Source organism: Bidens hawaiensis, unplaced genomic scaffold (assembly GCF_021521415.1).
Source record: "Bidens hawaiensis isolate Kalapana, Puna unplaced genomic scaffold, B.hawaiensis_p1.1 tig00018658_1, whole genome shotgun sequence".
Taxonomy (NCBI): domain Eukaryota; kingdom Viridiplantae; phylum Streptophyta; class Magnoliopsida; order Asterales; family Asteraceae; genus Bidens; species Bidens hawaiensis.
The window spans coordinates 15,757-36,939 of NW_027492824.1; the positions used below are offsets into that span (position 1 = coordinate 15,757).

A 21,183-nucleotide genomic window follows, 5' to 3' on the forward strand; every position below is an offset into this window, starting at 1 on the left:
CGTATACATGCCCATGAAGTGCTAATGAACGACTATTTTGTGGAGGAGCCGAAATACAATGACGAGACGTTCAGGAATCGGTTTCGTTTGCCGAAATCTTTATTTTTAAAGATTGTAGCGGACGTCGAAGTAAGCGAAGAATGGTTTCAAGAATCTTACGACGCGAGGGGCAAACGAAGTTTTACGTCGCTACAAAAATGCACGTCCGCTATTCGTCAATTAGCGACAAGTAACCGACCCGATCAATTCGATGAATACTTACAAATGTCTCAAAGAACTTCACGTGAATGTCTGCAATTCTTTTGTAACGCGATTATTAAATTAAATGTCTGCATTCTTATTTTGGTGTTCCTGGCTCAAACAACGACATCAGTGTTCTATACACATCACCGTTGTTTCAAAGCGTGACAAATGGTACCGCACCCTTCTGTCCGTATTTTGTCAACGGGAGATATTACATACGTGGCTACTTTTTTGTCGATGGTATCTACCCGGCATGGTCTGTTTTTGTGAAAGCTTTTTCGTTTCCTGTCGAGGTTAAGGAAAAGGCGTTCAAGAAGTTGCAAGAATCGGCAAGAAAAGATGTCGAGAGAGCTTTCGGTGTCTTAAATGGTAGATGGTGCATACTTAGTCGACCGGTTCGTGCAATGAAAAAACCCATGATCTCTAGCATGTTATATGCATGCATCATATTGCACAATATGCTAATAAAAGAAGACGGACGTGCAATTTCTTCAGATTGGGTGCCGAATCCTCCTACTCAAGTTCCCGTTCCTGAGAACGTGCAATTAGACTTGCGGAACGAAGATATTCACCATCAGTTGAGATATGATATAGTTGAACTTGTAGGTTCTTTAGGTTTGGAATTTCCGAATTCGGACGAGGAGTAGATTGTTCAATGTAACTTTTATTTTATTTAATTTACTATTGTTTTTAATTTTTAAGTTGTAAAAAAATATCAAAAAAAAAATTCCATCACACCACACCACCACCCCCACCAAAATTCCATCACTAGTGATGGAAAGTGGTGGGGTGAGTTGACACACTTGTATTGGTGGGAGCAAGTGATGGTTTTTAAACCACCCCTGATGTTACGTTAACGGTGGCAGTTCCCTCTTTTTCTCTCTTATTTTTTTTTATTTTATTATTATTATTTTTTCAATGCTTTCAAAAACAAAATCCCTTGATAAAAAAAAACTTTTCTCAAATAAATTCAATTGTACAATTCATACACAATTTGTCTTGATTTGGGATTCTATTAAATGGGAAACAGATGACAAAATCAGAGTGGAGTTATATATAATAATTTAGTTTCTAATTGTTGATAGAAATTTCCATCATATTCACGATTCACATCAAAAACCTTTTTTTTTTCTTTTAAACAAGCATCCAAGGTATTCTTGTTTACTTGATGGTTAGTTTAAAGGATACAAGAATCAATTTTGCATTACGGAAACATATGAGACAAACTATGAAGATAACAATTATGTGTACCCGGATGTGATGAATAGGACGGATGAATTCATGTAGAGAGTAATTCGTGCTGATAATGTAAAATGAACCAGAGAATTCAGAAAGAATTTGTGTAGAATATTATTGATGATCAAGTAGTTCATACTAACCATAATGTACATATATATACATATAAAATATAAAACTAACCGTCAAATACATTTATGTGGGGTATTGTATATCTGGTTTACAACAATAACTAACTTTTAAGTTATGTTTATTTTGGGACTTTTCAAGACACCGTTTAAAAACTCATTTTTTTTATGTCGTTTCTCAATCCTTCAATAACCGCCTTGTAATCAAAATAACCGCTATCTGCCACCTCTCTCAAACCTATAAATACATCTCAATTCCATTCATTCTTCTCACACTCACCCAACTTCCAATATTAATACAGCTTACTATATACGTACGCTATTCGATCAATGGTGGCCGTCGTTGATCATACCCAGATCATGACATCATCTACCCCCATCGCCAACGTGAATTCTTACCATGACGAAAAAGCTTTAAATGCACATGCACAACGGATGGTGGCCAGGTATGGTACAACTGGAGCGCTGGTCGCATCAGTTGATCATTATGAATATGCAACGAAGCGTTACAAGCCCCCGGACCTTCGCCATGCGTACATTGAAGCACTTTGATAGGCCATTTTCTGCATGGATATTTTTATTCAAATGTCGTGTCGTTATGCAATATAACCATCTTTTAACCGAAAATATAAAAAGCGATCGATAGCCGTCGGCCCTCCTGAAGGCTATAAATACATCATCACATCCAACACTCCACACCCCAACTTCCGATATTATCACAACCAAATGATGATCATCATCTTCATGCACTCCTTCCGTCGCCAAAGCATTTTTGTCAAACGGCCACCAATTAACGCCATATGGCCTGTATTGTATTTGGACCAAATAATTATTTTCATGAGAAGTCGTTGACCAAGCATATTCGATGTCACTCGGCATAAGAAAATATGGTGGCCGAAACGGGATAGCAAGAACACAAGCCGCGTTGATGAACCGCCACCAAAATGTTACGGGTGATGAACCACCACCGAAATATTACGAGTCGATGAACCACAGCTGAAATGTTACAAGACACCGGACTTTTACTGGCGGGCTACCGGAAGGTGACGGAGACATTTAAGTGCCTTTGTCGAATTGGATGTATGTGAAACCAAATAAAGGCCATGTTTCTCTTAAAAAGTTGAGGGGCTATTTTATGCTTTTGTTATATGGTTGTGTATGTATCTAACATTGATTACACAATGATTTTATAATGCTGTCAACATATTTACACAATGATTTTAGTATATTTACATTTACAACTCGATTACAACCTGTCAACATGTATTTGACATCTTTTTTATATTTGCAGGGTTAAAATGTGCGTGCTTAGGTTACTGTGTTCTAAGCGTGTCTGCGTTAGGCCCAACTTCTTTTGCACAAGTAAATAGACAACTCTTTTTAGGATTCAACAATTCAACATCGCCAACTCGATACAGTTAACACCCTTAATTTAGGTTAGATACTATTACTTGGCCCCACACTATTATATAGTTATATATATACACGAGATACACTTGCTTGTTGACCTTTGACTGTTTAAACCAATATCCAAACTCCACCTATAATGAGTTTGTGGTTTCTAACACAAAATAACATTTTCACTTAACATGTACAGAACATATAACTAATCAAAAGTCAAAATGAACTAAATGACTTTGACCGCCCACGACATCGGGTCGGTGGTTTCAAATTCGAGTCCTTCAAAACTTCTGCATATTTCATGAGCTCGGATCTTTGACCGTCCGATGAAGAAAACGAACCCAAAAAACCATCATTAATATCATCGCCTTCATCGATCGAATCAATCCTGTTATGTATTCCAAAATCACTATGCCTATGAACCGATATTCGGGAATCCATCGAGTATTTAGATGAATAATAATCACTATACGAATTCATATCTTCAAACGATGAGTTCCTGCTATGACTACACTGGCTGTGATGGCGGTGATGGTGGTCGGGGGTATTTTTGTCTTTCCCTCTTATAAACTTCACGAGCTTCCCGAAAAACTTATTATTGGTTTTACGGGACGATGAGTGATCAGTAAAAGGTTCATTAAGTTCACTAGAACCCATTGACCACTGATCGGAATCGGGTTCTTGGTTAGCGTATTTGAGGATTAGTTTTTTGGCTTTTTCTTCTGATCTTGGGCTCAGTGATTTGCTGAGGTCTCGGGCCATTGTTTTGCTCGGTCCGGGCTGATAGTTTCTCAGTTCGTATCTTAAACATGCATTAACCCATCTCATGTACACGAGTTCTTCCACGTCGCTGCATCTGTCAGCTTGAAGTTGCTCGATTTCCTTGGTTAATTCTTCGTTTTGTTTCTTTAAGTGCTCACTTTCTTTTTTAAGCTTTTCCGTCTGCAAGAAAAATAAAAATAATAAAATATTACTAATAACAATAACAACAGTTAATTGTATAAGAACCAAAAGTTGAAAACGAGAATTTGATGTTCAAACTGATCGCAGAGTCAAATTGAAGCAACCCGGGGTTTGTGATAACGGTTTGGAAAAACAAATGATTTTGAAAAAAAAATATAAAAATTGGGTCAAACAATCAAAACCATCGAACCGACCCAAGCTTAAAGGAGCTCGAACCTATGCTTTACATATCGAGCTGACTAGGGTCACAATCCTATTACTTAAATAAATATAACAGTTTTCATTTAATATAATAAATATATTATTACATCTTGATGTTATTATACATACAATTATGATAAAATAACTAAATAATATATATTAGGTTATAAACAGAAGATTACATTCATAAACATATACAAAAGTAATTATATATAATATATGTATATAAGAAATAACTAAATGAGCAGAGATTTAGACACTTTCAAGCTTGAGCACGAAACGAGCCCAACTTGGCTCATTTACACTAAAAATCAACAAAAAAGTTTGATTTTCAATATCATTCTTTTTCAATTGTAGTCCGGTTCAACCTGATGCAAATAAAAATGAACGAATATCTTACTTCTTGATCTTCTAACACCGATGTAGCAAGAATCTGAGCACGCTCCAATCTCTGAGTCAACTCAGATTTTTCAACCTGCAAATCATGGTTTGTTTTTCTCAATTCACAGACTTCATCTTCCAAATCCTTCAATTTACAAAGTTTTAATTCATCTTCTTGCATCTTTTCAACCCGCTGTTGGAGATCCAAAATCCGTTCTTTGTTCTGTGCAGCTTCTGATCTTAGTTTCTGCTTAAGAACATCAATTTTAGCATGCGCAGCTTCAAGATCTGTTAAAACTTTGTTATAATCCACCACTTGTGATGCTAATCTCTTATTATCCGCCTCTAAAGACTCAATTTTCAAAGCAAGAACCTTAGCTTCCATGGTGTTTAATTTAAGACGGTTTTGAAGCTCAGTGACTGCGGTTTGTTGTTCTTTGAGACCATAATATTCAAGTAATTGAACTTCTAAATTCCGCTCACGTTCCTTAAGCATTTTGACCATGTTTTCTAGATTCTTGATTTCTTGCTCTTGGCTGTCGGTTTTGACCATTGGGTTGACTTTTGGTGGTGAGTTTGTATTTGGTATTGGGGAATCGGGATTTGGTTTTATGGCAGTTGAATCGAATTCTTTCAAGAGGTCATTAAATTCAGGCAGAAGGTAAGAATCTTGAACTGGTAAGATATTCTGCAATAGGAAACATAAAAACAATGTTGTCAAATGTGGGGTCAAACTTAATATTTTTGAGATCTAAATTAGTATCGATATTGTAATATATCAAAGGCAAGTGATTTATGACATGCCGTATATGTTATCAAATTATTTGAATCACAAAGATTTTCTTCAAAATTTTGATGCATCTGTATCTAATCAAAGTTAAAAATTAAACCATTTGACCACGAAAGTTAAATTCCACCAGACAAACAAGGTTCAAGCATGATTCATAGAGTATTAAAAGCACTAAACTTATGTTAAAACTTAATTGTTCCCATAAAAGGGTGTATTAGCAATTTAGCATTCTGTACTTATTGAAAACCGGTGTATTTCCTCTTAAGGGTAAACTTATGATTTTGAATCCATCAAGAATAACAACTTTCAAATAAACAATCTCAAAAGGACTTATATTACCCTAAAATAAGTAACTTTTCCTCATCCAAACACAAACACTAAAATCTATCTTAACATCGAATCACAATTAATAGTCTACCTTCACTTCCAAACACTCCTTAAATCAGTAAATAATATGGCTAGTTGTGGCAATTAGCATAAAACCAATCAATAATCTAAAATCATCAAAACTCAAAAGTACAATCAAGAACCTTACAAGTTTATCAGTTGCCAAAGGATCAAAAGTACAACGCTCACTATCCGAACTCCTCCGTGAAATCCCATCATTATCGCAATCTACAAAACATATGTTCACCAAACACATAACTTAATCGTACTTTTCAAACCAAGAAAGTTCAAATTCAAACGCAAACCTGCAGACTTGGACGAATCAGACGGAGACTGCGAAGGTTTGATCCTTTTGTTTATAAAAGTACAAAGCATCCCACCAATAGAAAAAGCAAAAGCAAGCCCGATTTTCAATATCACTGGGTTCATGTCTTTCTTCCCACTCCCCATTTTCAAATTCAAATTCAAATCAAAATCAACCCCTAATCACTTATAAATCTTCAAAAAGACAGAGCATAATCAACCCGATTTATGCAAACGACATCGTTTCAACTTCAAATCAAAATTAAACTGAAACCCAAATCAATTTTACATCTTTAGAACAAAACAGAGCAAAATCACCCCTTAATTTATCGTTACAAATTAAAATCAATCCCTAATCACATATAAATATTCAAAAAACAGAGCATAATCAACCCAATTTATGCAAACGACATCGTTTCAACTTCAAATTCAAATCAAACTGAAACCCAAATCAATTTTACATCTTTAGAACAAAACAGAGCAAAATCACGGCTTAATTTGTCGTCGTTATCTTCTTCTGCGTCTACTGAATACGAACAAAATTCAGGAAACCCGTGATTGTTTTTGCGTGAAAATGATGTGGATTCGATAAAAACAGAGGAGTAAGTTACGTGTGGAGAATTGATTCTGAATTGAATCGTGGGATTTGGGAGCAGAATTGAATTGAAGTGGTTTGTGGGACTGTTTGGATTTTGATAAGTGCGTGTTAATCTTTGATGCCTTTTAGCTTTGTGTAATCGATTAAGGTGTCAAGTGTTTTTGTCTTATGTCTTGCTTTTTTTTTTATTAAACACGTTCTTTTATGTTAATGCTTTTGCACCAAAAAGTCTTTTTTTTTCTTTCATTGGGACCAATTTTTTATTTGTTTATGGATAAATAATGAAGAAATAGTATAATGTGATTCACAATTGGATTTGTGAGGATTCTTAGAGTTATTGTATCTAGGTTATTAACCTGTATATTATACGGGTGGAAACTAGTAAAATCGTTAAGTAAATATGTATGCTTATTTATTTGGAAATATACAAAAATTTGTATTAATATGAATGAATAAGTGGCTAAGTTGGTATTTAAACGGGTCTAAAGAAAACATGTATTTTAAGGCTAATCATGACAATTATTAATCAGTTTTATAAGATAGTCAAAATTTTTTATGGTGAACCGACAATTTAGTTCATTCAAATCTAAATTTAAATGAATGCAATAATTATTATAATTACTCTTACAATTTAGCATTATTTAATTATCTATAAATCGTAACCGCCTTATGCTTTAACGTTACTTGAATTTTCATTTAGTTATATAAATCACTTACTCTGTAATAATCATCCAATATTACGAATAATTTTTAGAATACAAAAAATATTGAATTTAACATATTTAATTTGTTAAATTTGAAAACCACATTTTCTAATTATTAGCTCATTTAACCATTTATTAGGACTTGGAAAGAATAATGAATTAAACCGCTATTGACAATTAATGCTATATTATTAAGTCATAAGCACAAGTTTAGATAGTCTCTTATAAAAAAAACAATATTAAGTTTACAAATTTTGAAAACAAGTTTCCCTATCTAAATACTTGTATAAAAACATTAAATTTTAGGGTTTTCCAAAAATCGGAATGGCTTGGGTTTCAGGTTCAAAAATTGACGAATGTCACACTTTACAAAATCATACAATAGAATACGAATTATCAATATCAGTTTTATTAATTATCCCATATAACTAACAAACGGATCATGAAATATTAATATTAAATGGTTATGAGTTATAACATATAGTAAGGGAGTTTATTCAATAGGTTTTTTTTTTAATTTAATATATAATTATTTTAATAGTAAGAAATTCTAAGGTTACAAGTTATTTATGGAAAATAGTTAAGTTAATCAATAAGAAATGGTTATGTGTCCCAAAAAGTTCTTGTTTTAATATAATAAGTAGATGGGGAAAGTGAATACAGTGTTGTCATATACCTAAGTTTACACGTAAAACCTTTCAAAACCATGTTATTTTGATTAAAAGTTACCAAAATTAATTGGAAATCTCTATATCTTTTACTATTAGACTAACGGGAGTGGAGCTTGATATGCCGCTGAAAAGATGAGTTGGCTAGCGGTGCCGACGGCGAGCACCGCCCCAACCATCTTGCTGCCGCCAAGCGGTGAGTTTGTTGGTGAATTTTCACCGCCCAAAATGCCGCTGAATTTGTATATATCTATACTATATACAATACATAAGACAAGGGTAAATTAAGACACTTAATTTTAAGAGTTTAAAAATACCAATGAATAAAGTACATGTGTAAAAAGAGGTAAACTTGTCTTTTAAACACAATTCACCTAGCTTATAAGTTTGCCCCCTCATCTTTAACCATATGATGTTTTTAATTTTAATCTTAAACTAACTTCCCACCATGATTTTTAAACGATCATAATTTTTTCGTACGCTAATATTTTTGTAAAAAAAAGTGCACCATAAAATCGAGAATTTTATTCTTTTTAATTTGAGTATGATATTGTTATAATTCTTTCAATTTTAAAAAATTAATAAGTTACGTAGGGCTGCTTGATGTCGGTTTTTTATGGTTTGTAAGTTATACTTGTGAACCCAACCATTAGTAACGATTTTTCGTCGTCCAAACCAAAATTGAATCATTGAAAATTGAAACCGAATCGTTACCAACTCTCTTATATATAACAAAATAGGAAAAATGTTAATTTTAGCTACATAAATGGTAAAGATTAATGGAACACCTAGGATGCGAAATTATAACTAGAACGAAGATTATAAAAAATCATACTGGAATCAGGTTAATTTAAAGTTTTAATAGTTATATTTACTTGTATTAAAAAAGACTTTTTCAATTATATCCTAACTATCTATATCTATACTATATATAATACATGAGAAAAGGTTAAATTAAGACACTTAAGAGTTTTACAAATCCTAATACATAAAGTATATGTGTAAGAAGGGGTAAACTTGTCTTTTAAATATAATTCACCTAACTTACAAGTTTGCCCCCTCATCTTTAACCATATTATGTTTTTAATTTTAATCTTAAATAACTTCTCACCAAAATTTTTAAACGACCGTAATTTATTCGTACGCTAATATTTTTCTAAAAAAAGTGCACCATAAAATCGAGCATTTTATTCTTTTTAATTTGAGTATGATATTGTTATAATTCTTTCAATTTTAAAAATAAATAAGTTGCGTATGGTGCTCGATGTCGGTTTTTTATGGTTTGTAAGTTAAACTTATGAGCTCAACCATTAGTATCGATTTTTCATCATCCAAACCAAAATTGAATCATTGAAAATTGAAACCGAATCGTTAGCGACTCTCTTATATATAACAAAATAGGAAAAATGATAATTTTAGCTACATAAATGGTAGAGATTAATGGAACACCTAGGATGCGAAATTAGAACAAGAACGAAGATTATAAAAAATCATACTGGAATTAGGTTAATTTAAAATTGCAATAATCATGTTTACTTGTATTAAAAAAGACTTTGTTTATTTATATCTTAACTATATCTAATACATATAACAAAACTTGTCAAATACTAAATAATAAAAGAGATTAAAAGCATACAACATTTAAGTTTGGTCTGATTTCATATGGCCGGTTTTCAGCATAATCCGTGAACCAAACCTTTAGCTACGGTTTTAAAATTTTGGAACCAACCAAACGAGTGAAAGTAAAAAAAAAACCAACCATGAAATCAAACTGAAGACTGGTTTAAAAGGTTTAAAAGCTTTAAATCGAACTATGAACACTCTTAATTGTTATGTGATTCGCAGGGTTTGCGTTCGGACACCCGCCGCATTGCGCGGGCACCCGCCTAGTATATATTCAAAACATAAATTTGGTGTTTCTATGAAGAGAGAGTTGAAAATCTGAAGATGCTTACATGAGGTGGGTCTTGTAACTTTTAAATTAAATAAATCGGCTTAAAAAAATAAAAACGCTTTACATAAAAACCAATTTTTTTTCCATTTTTTTACACAAAATATAATATAATTAAACAGTTTTTTTATTAGTTTGGGTGCGAAAGTGTGAAAGCCTTTCGAATTACCACACATTTATTTTTTTTTATATATAAAAAATAGAAACAAGATCAAATACATTTTATTCTTAATATGAAAATAGTAAGAACCAATTTGCTGTTATTATTAGGTTTATTTTTATAAGTGTTTTTGCTATTATTTTTTGTTCGTGTTTGCTAATTTTTTATTATGAGACGTTATAAGTATTTGCTTATTTATATTTGGTTGTTATTGTTAGATTTTTTCTTTTACTGATATAAGTATTTGTTGGTATTTGTTGTTATTATTTTGTTCTTGATTTTGATTCTTTTGTTGTAATTTTTAGGTTTTTTTCTTTGTTATTGTAAATAATTGTTTATGTAGATTGGTATTGTACTTGATATTTTTTCTTACGTTCTCGTTTTTATATAAATTGATATTATTTCCTATGTTCTTATGTTAAGACTAAAATGCACATGAACATTCCCCATAAAAAATATTAAGTTTATATTTATCAATTATGTTTCAATGTTCTTAAGTCGGATTTAGCGAATCATATTTACAAGCTATCAACGAATTAGTTATGTTTTTTATTTACTATTTTAAATGTAATGTAATATTTTTAAATTTATAATATATTTTGTTATTTTCATTTAAGTATAAAATGATTTACATAAAATAAAGTTATTATTTTATTTGAAAAGGAAGGAAAGTGGTGAATTGGTGACCATTTCCATAGTATTGGAGAAGATAGTGAATTAGAGGGGGGGGATGATGTGACGTTGATGTGACATTATCAAGTGAAAGGTAAAATGGTATCCATACCCTTTAGTCTTAGAGGGGAAGGACACTCATGGGTATTACCCATGCACCGACCAATCATACACTATTATTTCATTTATACCCTTAAGTACCCACAAATCTCAAAATAACTGGAAACAACTACCCTAAAACTTTTTTTTATTTTTTTTGTTAAAATTTGAAAATAAATAAAACAATTAAATGTAATTAAAATTAAAAATATTACATAACTGAAAACCGGAAAAATAAAATATGATGATCAAAACAAAAAAAAAAATACGAACATCGGAACTAGATGATCCTTTAGCCAATTATATTTTTCCGCAATTTCTAGTTTGCGGGTTATAATGATTTTCTTCACCTCGTCCTCTAGATGATAGTGTGGCCAAGTATATGTCTTCGTCCTCTAGATGAATATCCCGAGATCATCATTTGAAAAATTTGCCATTGGGGGTTTGAGTGAATAGAAATGGTGAAAGTTGAGTGATAAAATGATGAAATGTTTGAGTAAATAAAAATGGTGAAAAGTTAATGGTATTTATATGTAATAAATTGAGTATTAATGGGTGTTTTAATTTCTTTAGAAATCTCCAATGGTCATTTAAACACATGGTAAACCTTTGCCATAGATTGTAATTTGGCAAACTGCCTGTATAGTTAGGAGTGGGTTTGCCATGTGGTAAATTACCCATAAACCTTGCCCACACTAGTGCCCCTTCCTCTCTTATGTTCTGAAACTAATAAAAACAACATATGTTAAGTAATATTATTAAGTTGGACCTTTTTTTGGGATTCGTCATGGTTCTTCCATCATAGTTGAGTTGCTAAATAATTAATGTAAACAGGAATTACGAGATCATTTAGATCTTAGACAATATAATTTTGACTACTTTCAATGAAACTGAAAAAGAACGGAAACAATAAACAACCAAACCCTACAGGAGTTAGATACGAAGTAGGAAGCCAAGTAGGACTGGAGAGTGCTCGCAGCCATAAATTTGCAATTCTTAAATTAGAAAAATATTCATACTTAATAACTGTATTAGACTATTAGTTCTTGTAGTTTCGATCGAAATTTTAGGATTTCGTTTTTAATTGTTTCCAGTTTCTATTAAAACAAAGTAATTAAAATAATTTCATTTTTTAGTTACCTTTTATTTTCTAGATTAATCAGACCAAAACAGTTAGGGAAAAGAGAGATAGACATTTCAAACTAATTTTGGTAACTATTAATCAAAACAACGTAGTTTTGAGAGGTTTTATGTGTAAAGCTAGGTGTGTGACAACACCGTATTCACTTTCCCCTAAGTAAATATCTAAAAAGTTTAGAATAATAAACATAATACCGATTATTATTATAAGAAGAGTTAACTAGATGTTTCATGCATTCATGACATATTGATTTAATGATATCGTGTCCCCTCATGCGAATACGAATGTGAAATTTGATAGGTTGTTTTGCCTGAAAATTTTGTTGTTTGCTGTTAAAAAATTAATGTTCCATGTGATTTATTCAATTGCTTCTATAGTTATATCACACCATCACTTTACTCTTTTCTTTTTGAATATAGTGTTGACTTCAAATTTTGATTAAAAGTTGGTGAACTATGAGGTGCTCCATAGTTCTAACTTTTAAATGAATATATTTGTGAACTATTGGAAGACTTTGATTAAAAATGGGTCAACTATTGCATACTTCGATTTCTAAATTATATGGTTTTTTTAACATTGTTGTTGATGCTGAGACAAACATTTTTAAACACCGGACTAAATCGTCTTGAAAAAACGTTTGCGTGAATGTTTGTGCCTGGTTATGCACCTATTAATCGCCTTCAAACATGATAACGCGTTATGATGCTCACCAATTGAGTCAGCATACTAGCTTATTACATAATAAGGTGTTATTAGAATAAGGACTATTAAGTCAATAGCATATAGTTGGAGGGTCTGATTGTACTAGTTATTAGTTGAAGGGTTTGATTGAACATGTGGTTGTTAGGTTGTTATAGCAACAGAGTATGTTTTTTATTATCCAATCTACCTATTCTATAAAGTAAAATAGTTGTTAACATTTGTCATATTTTGGTTAATTCTCACAATTCTTTTTTCTTCAAAACTAAGATCTTAATTTATCATAATACCAGTCTATATACCCGTGTGATACACAGGTTGGAAAAATTATTTTTAAAACATGTTTATAAATATAATTATAAATATTATCTGTGAAATTTTAAAAGTCAAATTATTTTTAAACTTACATGTATAAAACATTTTATGTTGTATTTGAAATATTACCAACACTATCTAAGATAACAATTTTGAGACCGTCTTGTCTTATAACTCAATAATGCAACATACAATAGATTATGTGTAAAAACTGCTTTTTTTTCATATACAAACCAACTCTTAATGGTGATTGTCCTTTACTTTTGTTTATGGTAATTGCAAAACACACTGCAAGCAAATATTGTCTTCTTTTGTAACTTAAGGTGAAGTTCTTTTGCCCGTAGGTATCAAAGTTTTTACATCAAGTATGCCCAAGATTAATAAATTAACAATCAGACTTGCATATGCTATGTTGAAACTAATAAAACTAACACACAAACTTGCATTACGTATGCATTTATTATAATATTAAAACAATAACTATTTCTATAAATAACATTTATTCTCATAATTTCTTACTAATAAAATAATTCAAAATTAAATTAAATTATATTCAACTTAATCACATTCAATATATAATTCAATATAAATTAAAACTATTAGGTTTTTCTTTTCAAAGTTTCATAATAGTTATTCTTATTTTGGTTTCATTTCGGTTTTTGGTTTTTGTTCGGTTTTAGTTTTTATAAATTTGTTTCGTTTCAGTTTCGTTTTAGACGGGTTTAACTTTATTCATTTTTTGTTTCATTTTCTACAATTTTTGTTTTTGGTTCGGTTTCAGATTTATCGGTTTTAGTTTTTCAGTTTCATTTCGGTTTTTGTTTTAGTTTTATTGGTATTTGGTTTTATTTAGGTTTTCGGTTTTAGTTTTTTTTTTCAATTTAGTTTCGTTTCAATTTTTATTTAGTTTGTTCGGTGTTTGGTTTTAATATCTATTGAAAAAAGAAATAATATGGAGGGTTCACAAATTAAATGAAAGGTTCACATGTGTTTCAACTTTCAAGTGTTTTGAAGTTATTGAATATTTATATTTTTTTGAATCTTCACAGCCACTAATAATGAATTCGCATTTGGTATAAAGAATTTCAAAAGCTAAGAACGTTGTAAGTGTTACATTTCATTTTCTTCTTAATCCGTAAGTGTGTTATTATTTTCATTCATGAAAATGGGTCATTTCAGAAAATGTTTTTTGATTTGCTTTGGCTCGGATCAAATAGGTCATTTTAAAATGGTATCAGTTTAGTTCGGGTCAACGAGTCAATATAAAAAGGCAATGATTTCATTCTGGTTTCAGCGGGTCTTTTAAAATCGCATTGATTTGGTACTGGTCATACCAAGTTAATTTAAAAGATATCGATTTGGTTCATGTTTACATGGGTCATTCTAAAAGCATAACAATTTGATTTTAGTCAAAACATGTCATTTTAAAAGAATTTAGATTTGGTTTTAGTTATTAAATGAGCTTTGAATGTGCTTCAGTTTATAAGGGTGCAGGACTTTTCACATAAAATGTAAAACCAGTTTTCGTAGTCAGTTAGTCACTATGTTTGTTAGATTGATATATGAATGTTTATGTCGTCAACTGTATTCACGGTCCAGGAATAAAAGAAACCCGAATCATTCTTGGATGCTTATCGAGAATCTTTTCTGAATGCTTATTTTCTGATTTGCTTGCTTTCCAGAATAATGTTAGTGAAGTTTATTTGTTTTATATTAATATTAGTTTTTAAAGTTTATGAAGTTTATGTTTTAAAGTTTTAAATTTTCTTCGTAGACATTCTACTATATAAAGTCATTTTTTGTAAGTTTATGTATTTAAGTACTTTGTTTGCGTATAAATATGAAATGCAATTAAAAATCATGTTGTTTTAAAAAATATATTAAAAAATAACTTGTCGTTTGATATTGTATATATGTTTACTTGACGATTTCTATATTTTCACCTGTGTCGTGCACGGGTCAATAACCTAGTAAAGCTAATAAAATTAATAAACAATAGCATGAAAAAACATAACCCTGTTTCTTGTAATATACTCATAAAAGTGATACGCCTCAAAAAGAAATTAGACTAAAAGAAGTTATTCAGGCTGGAATATTATTAATGTTATTATAAAAATACACAGTTGATAATAAAATAATCGGGGTCAACATAGTCAACCAACCCAACCTTTCTGCACGGTAAAACGTTACCTAAACTCCAGATGATTACTCAGCCTGATCCATACATATTATACTCGTATATTATTTTGGCCTCAAACAAATGGAACCTTTTTTAAAGCAACTTTGTTCAGACGACAACCAGTTACTTGACCTAATCCGAACACCATTAACCAACTAATAATTGGGTCATGTTATATAACGTAGAAGATTCATGATGAAAAAGCAAAGAGATAGGAGAAACGTCAGCAGCCTCCTTGCTTGACACATGTACATGGTTTGTGAGAGGAGGAGGACAAGCGTTCCAACAGTTCTTTTATTACACAAGAGGTTGTATAATAAACCAATAATTATTCACTTTTTAAAAATTAACAACAATCAAAGATTGAAAAGAATATAATTTCAAATGTTATTATTAACATGTTGTTATTATTAACATATTATAGTATGTATATTGTAAAAGATTGTAGAGAAAAACAAAACTCAAATATGTTTTGATTTTACAAAGTAACTTTTTTATCATTAAATTATTCATTTTTTTTTTAAATCAATCAGTTTATCTTTTATTATTGTAAATTGTCATATAAATTTATAAATTATAAATATATGCTTCAATCTATACATTTATTTTTCGGTTAATTTAGTAAACTGTATATGTGTTACAATGTAAAGAAAATATATACCAATCATTTTCAGACATAACAAAGTTTATCATATTTAATTTCTTAGTGTTTTTTTATCAAGAATTGTTTCGGGTTTTTTGTGGAACTTAAATTTGATTTTTATGGGTCAAAAGTTGGTAAATAGATTGTTTGGTACAAGTTAACTACATTTAGATCAAAATTTGTTACGGGTCAAAAATAAGAAATCTGAGTATTTTTAAAAGTTTGAGAATGCAAATACATTTATCATCAAATTTGGTACGGGTTCAAAGTGCTGTCTTGAAAATGTCAAACGGATGAAAGTTAGAATTTTAAACATGATTTGGGTTTCAAAATTATTTTCAAGGGCAATTTTGGAAATAATCAAAAGGTTTGGGGTTTGGCAAATTGACTATTTTTCACTCGACTATTAAAATTTAAGAATAGATAGCTAACGCTTTCGACATGCCACCCCAGACCTATCAATGTTTTTGACTTTTATCAAATTTGAAATATTTGTGTAAGTATTAACTTTTCCTTCAATGGTGATTAGAACGTTGTATGGGAACCATGTCATGCAAAACTATGCTCAAATGAAGCAAAATATTCACAAAATTGAATGCGTTAATATGTTATTTTTTATGTTGTTATTATGACAAAGTCGAGAAGCTCCCCGAAACTTATCAATATTTTTTTCATGTTGTAGTTCAGAAAAACATAGTTTTCTTGAAAAACATCTGTCGTTACAGTTTAATGTTCTCATTTTCTTCGATTGTGGTAAATTGATACATATATCAATAAAGGCAACACTTATTCTATATTTAGGCTGAGTGGTTAGAACTACTATTGTATGAGAAGCCTTATTCCCGAAATCGGTTAATAACCAATATTCTTTCAATTATACATATATGACACTGAGAATGAAATTTTCAATAGAAAGAACGTTCTTAGGTACGTTTCTACACATGCATTTTTTTTATTAAGTTCATTTAGAAAAAATCATTTTGTGTTATAAATAAAATTAATTTATGTACACATAGTATAGATACAAGAATAGATGTAATATACTTTTTAATATAAGTGCAATTATTTACTTTACTTATAATTTTATAATTTGGATCATCATGTGTATGACACGGACTTTAAAGCTAGTTCGATTATAAATTACTTCTCTCTTTATATCTTGTTGGATTATACACAGCTTCATATGATTAGATCAATATTGACAAGATGGACATATATAAGTGGAATAGATAGCGGTGAGAGCAAGTGGTGGCGAGAAAGAAAAGGTGACTTAGGTATCAGCAGTGGTAAAAAGGAGCAGGTGAATTAAATGCTTATTTTGATGAAATATTGGGGTTGGAGAATGTTGGGTTTATGGAGGCTTAATTGGGCCCTGGTTAGAAGACATCTTTAGTGGCAGATTAATTGAATTGAAGACTAGTGGCAAGTCTGACATGTATTATTTAATTATGGCCCATTATTAGCTTTATTAGATGGTAAGTTGTAAACCCTAGTATCTATATCTATATCTATACTTTCTAATAAAAAGCTACAAGTTTTGTCACTTGTCACTCTCACATTAAACCTCACCATTTTTAACCAATTTAGGGATTTTTACACATTTTCCCTTTCTAACTTTTGAAATTACATATTTCCCAAAAATACAAGTTTTTAATGCAAAATGTACAATGCTCTTTAAGCATGGTTTGGAGAAATATGTAATTTCAAAGTTTAGGAAGGGGAAATATGTAAATGCCCAAAATACAATTTATAATAGTAAAATAATATTTACCATTCTTAAAATTTATGCTACAAAATTTGTTAATTTTATATTTGCTTCCTATTTTTTTTTTTCAAATATTTGATATTTATAATAATCTTTTACTTTAAAGTTGTTTTTAAGACTATTGTACAACGACTGTGTATTAATAGTGTTTATTAGGTTTATTGTTTCTTATATATCGATTATTTATTAAATATTGTATTTTCAAGAACTACCCGTATAGTAGACGGGTCTCAAACTAGTGTACTATATATATACACACCAGTTTTTATCCCCCGTATTACGGGGGGTTGTTTTACATTTTTTGTTTTTTACTATTTATTTTTTTGATTTTAATTTTCTTTATTGTAAGAATGTTAATAATATACTTAGGGTTTAATGATGAAAGAGTTTCACAAATAAATGATATGTTATAACCCGTTTAAAAGCTATATGGATTTGGTGACCCATGACCCGCTTTTTTTTACTATAAAATTATTTCTTAATTATTAATAATATATTTAAAAAAAATCGGATATTAATTTTTAGTATATCCCTATTTAATAGGATTCTCATATCAAATATTTGGTAACATTAATTTTTAATTTAATGAGATGTTATACACCGTTTAAGAGCTATATGGGTTTGGTGAGACCCATACCCTTGAATTTAGGTCAAATGCATGAGAAGCCTCCATTTGTTCGAAACGGTGCTCCAAAACAACGAAACAATGCTTCAATTCGGTTGTTTGAACTTACAATTAACAAAAACAAGTCGTTTGGAGCACCATTTCGAGCTAAGTTTTACATAAATCGACTCGTATCCTCATTTCGATCAAAAGCCCTAAAACATTAGTTTGAAATTCAGAAAAAAGTATAACGCCGTTAAGTCATTTTTAACGGGGGACCATTGGGGGCCAACTTTTTTAAATTTGGGACCGCCAGCGGTGATAAAATGAATAGGGATTGTTATCGTCCAATACCAGTCAATATGGATTATTAAAATCCAATATACCAATAATATAATATGATTCACATTTGGATTTGTAAGGATTTTTTTGAGATGTATGTAATATCTCAAAAGTTTAGAATAATAAACATAATAATGATTATTATTATTAAAAGAGTTAACTAGATGTTTCATGTATTCATGACTTATTGGTTTAATGATATGGTGTCTTCTTATACACATGTAAAATTTGATAGAATGTTTTGTTTGAAAAATTTATTTGTTATTAAAAAAAATGATGTTACACGTGGTTTATTCAATTGCTTCTAGAATTCTGTCACACTGACTATGCTCTTTTCTTTTTGGATGATGTGAAAATGTAGTCTCGATTTTGAATTTTGATTAAAAGTTGGTTAAATGTGAGGTGCTCCATAGTTCTAACTTTTAAATGAATATATTTGCGAACTATTGAAGACTTTGATTAAAAGTGGGTCAACTATTGCATACTTCGATTAAAAGTGGGTCATACAATGCTCACCAATTGAATCGGCATATTAGTTTGTTACATAATAAAGAGTTACTAGAATAAGGACTAGTATGCCAATAGTCTATAGTTGGAGGGTCTGATTGCACTGGTTATTAGTTGAAGGGCTTGATTGTACATGTGGTTGTTATAGTCAATTGAGGAGGTGTTTGAGATTACTTATTTTCACCAACTTATAACTTATTAACTTTTTAAAAAGTAATAAGGTGTTTGGGATTGCTTATATTATGAAGGGAAAGTTTCATAAGTTATACTTTTATACCTTATTAACTTATTGATAAGTTACAAGGATATAAAATAAGGAATCCCAAACACCCCTTAAATCTATATCTTTTTGATTATCCGATTTGGTTATAAATTACTTATCTCGCTATAGCCTCTTTCTCTCTATATATATCATGTTGGATCATAACATAGCTTCATATGACTAGGCCAGTATTGATAAGAGGGGCGTATGGAAATGGAATAGGTAGTGGTGAGAGCAAGTGGTAAAAGAAAAGGTGACTTACGTATCAGTAATGGCAAAAAGGAGTAGGTGAATTCAAACGCTGATTTTGATGAAATACTGAGGTTTGAGAAAATGGTGAGAGTGCCGAAAGGGGAGAGATCTTGAATGTGAGGTGAGAACTAAAAGCCCGATAATCAACTAATAATTTCAAGTCTTTAATTTGTGAAAAATGTGTGTTCGAAACACTAAAAATGTGTTTGAAACAGTAAAAGAAAATTATAATGGATGCAACAACAGGTACACAATCGAACATCCTCATGCGGGAGCATGACTGGCAAATTATAAACTGCCTTTATTTAGTATGAGATAATGTCTACCGTAGCAAGACTTTAATTTAACCTAATATATCAATATATTATGTATGTAGTTGATGTGGTTTGATCGGCTAAGTAAATAGAGGGAAGCTAGAAAGAAATATAGAGAGAAGTATTGGGACAATTTTCTGCATAATTCCATAAAACAATCAAAGTCCCTTATAAAGAATACAAAGAAACTTCATCACTAATTCACTACCTACTAAAATGGAAAAAAAACATGTAAACATGGGAAACCAGACATGAGCCACGATTCCTTTTATTTCCTCACAACCTATTGACTTGAAAAAGTAACAAACAAACTGTTAAAACAAATCCCTACGTGCAACTAGTTGAATGGGCTGCATGCATGGGTTGCATGCACTCTACTCATCCATGGGCTTGTCGGGCTTAGCGGGTTTATAATAATCCACCCCGCTTGCATTCAACTTGTCCGCAAGGTTGAAATATGGATAAGCTTTGGCAAACCTCCTCTTGGTTTCCCACGTAGCCTCTTCCCGGTTTTTACCGACCCATTTGACAAGTATCTCAATTTTGGGTCTATACTTACCTTTGGCTATCACCCACTCGTCCAGAACATACTCAGGTTCCTGCACCGGAGGAGTAAGAGCAGTTTCGTCCAAAACAACCGGGTTTAACGTTAAAGCTTCGCCTTCACATCTGCGCAAAAGACTAACATGAAAGACATCATGTATAAGAGACCCCTGGGGTAGCTGAAGTTGATAAGCAACCGACCCGACCCGCTTCAAAATTTTATACGGTCCAAAATACTTCGGAGCTAGCTTGTTCGACAACCTGTTGGCAACCGAGATTTGCTTGTACGACTGTAACTTCACAAAGACAAGATCACCTTCACAAAACTCGACATCACGATGCTTCTGATCCGCCTGAATCTTCATTCGATTCTGAGCCGCCAGTAAATTTACTCGTAATTGACAAAGAAGTGCATCACGATCACATAAATATTCATCTACGGCTTGAACATTTTTCATCCCCGGAACATATGGAATAAGTTTAGGAGGTAATCAGCCATAAACGGCTTTAAACGGGGACATCTTCTTAGACGTATGGACTGATGTATTATAACTATACTCAGCCCACGGAATCTAATCCAACCACCGCTTAGGTTGATCCCCCGCAAAACACCGTAAATATTGTTCCATCGTGCAATTAACCACCTCTGTTTGCCCATCCGTTTGAGGGTGGTAACTTGAACTCATGAAAAGATTAGTGCCTTGGAGCTTGAATAATGACAGCCAAAAAGAA

The 21,183-nt window shown here is 31.2% G+C and overlaps 2 protein-coding genes across 2 annotated transcripts; both read right to left on the minus strand.

Moving 5' to 3' along the window:
* Positions 1-3,190: 3,190 nt before the first annotated feature.
* Positions 3,191-5,414, minus strand: LOC143556614 (protein CHUP1, chloroplastic-like). The gene is made up of 3 exons (XM_077045889.1): positions 5,358-5,414; positions 4,573-5,241; positions 3,191-3,950 (listed from the first exon to the last, which is right to left on the minus strand). The coding sequence occupies exons 1-3, from the start codon at positions 5,412-5,414 to the stop codon at positions 3,225-3,227; spliced, it is 1,452 nt and encodes a 483-aa protein (XP_076902004.1). The 3' UTR covers positions 3,191-3,224.
* Positions 5,415-20,282: 14,868 nt separating this feature from the next.
* Positions 20,283-20,909, minus strand: LOC143556616 (uncharacterized). The gene has a single exon (XM_077045890.1). The coding sequence runs from the start codon at positions 20,907-20,909 to the stop codon at positions 20,283-20,285; it is 627 nt and encodes a 208-aa protein (XP_076902005.1).
* Positions 20,910-21,183: the final 274 nt, after the last annotated feature.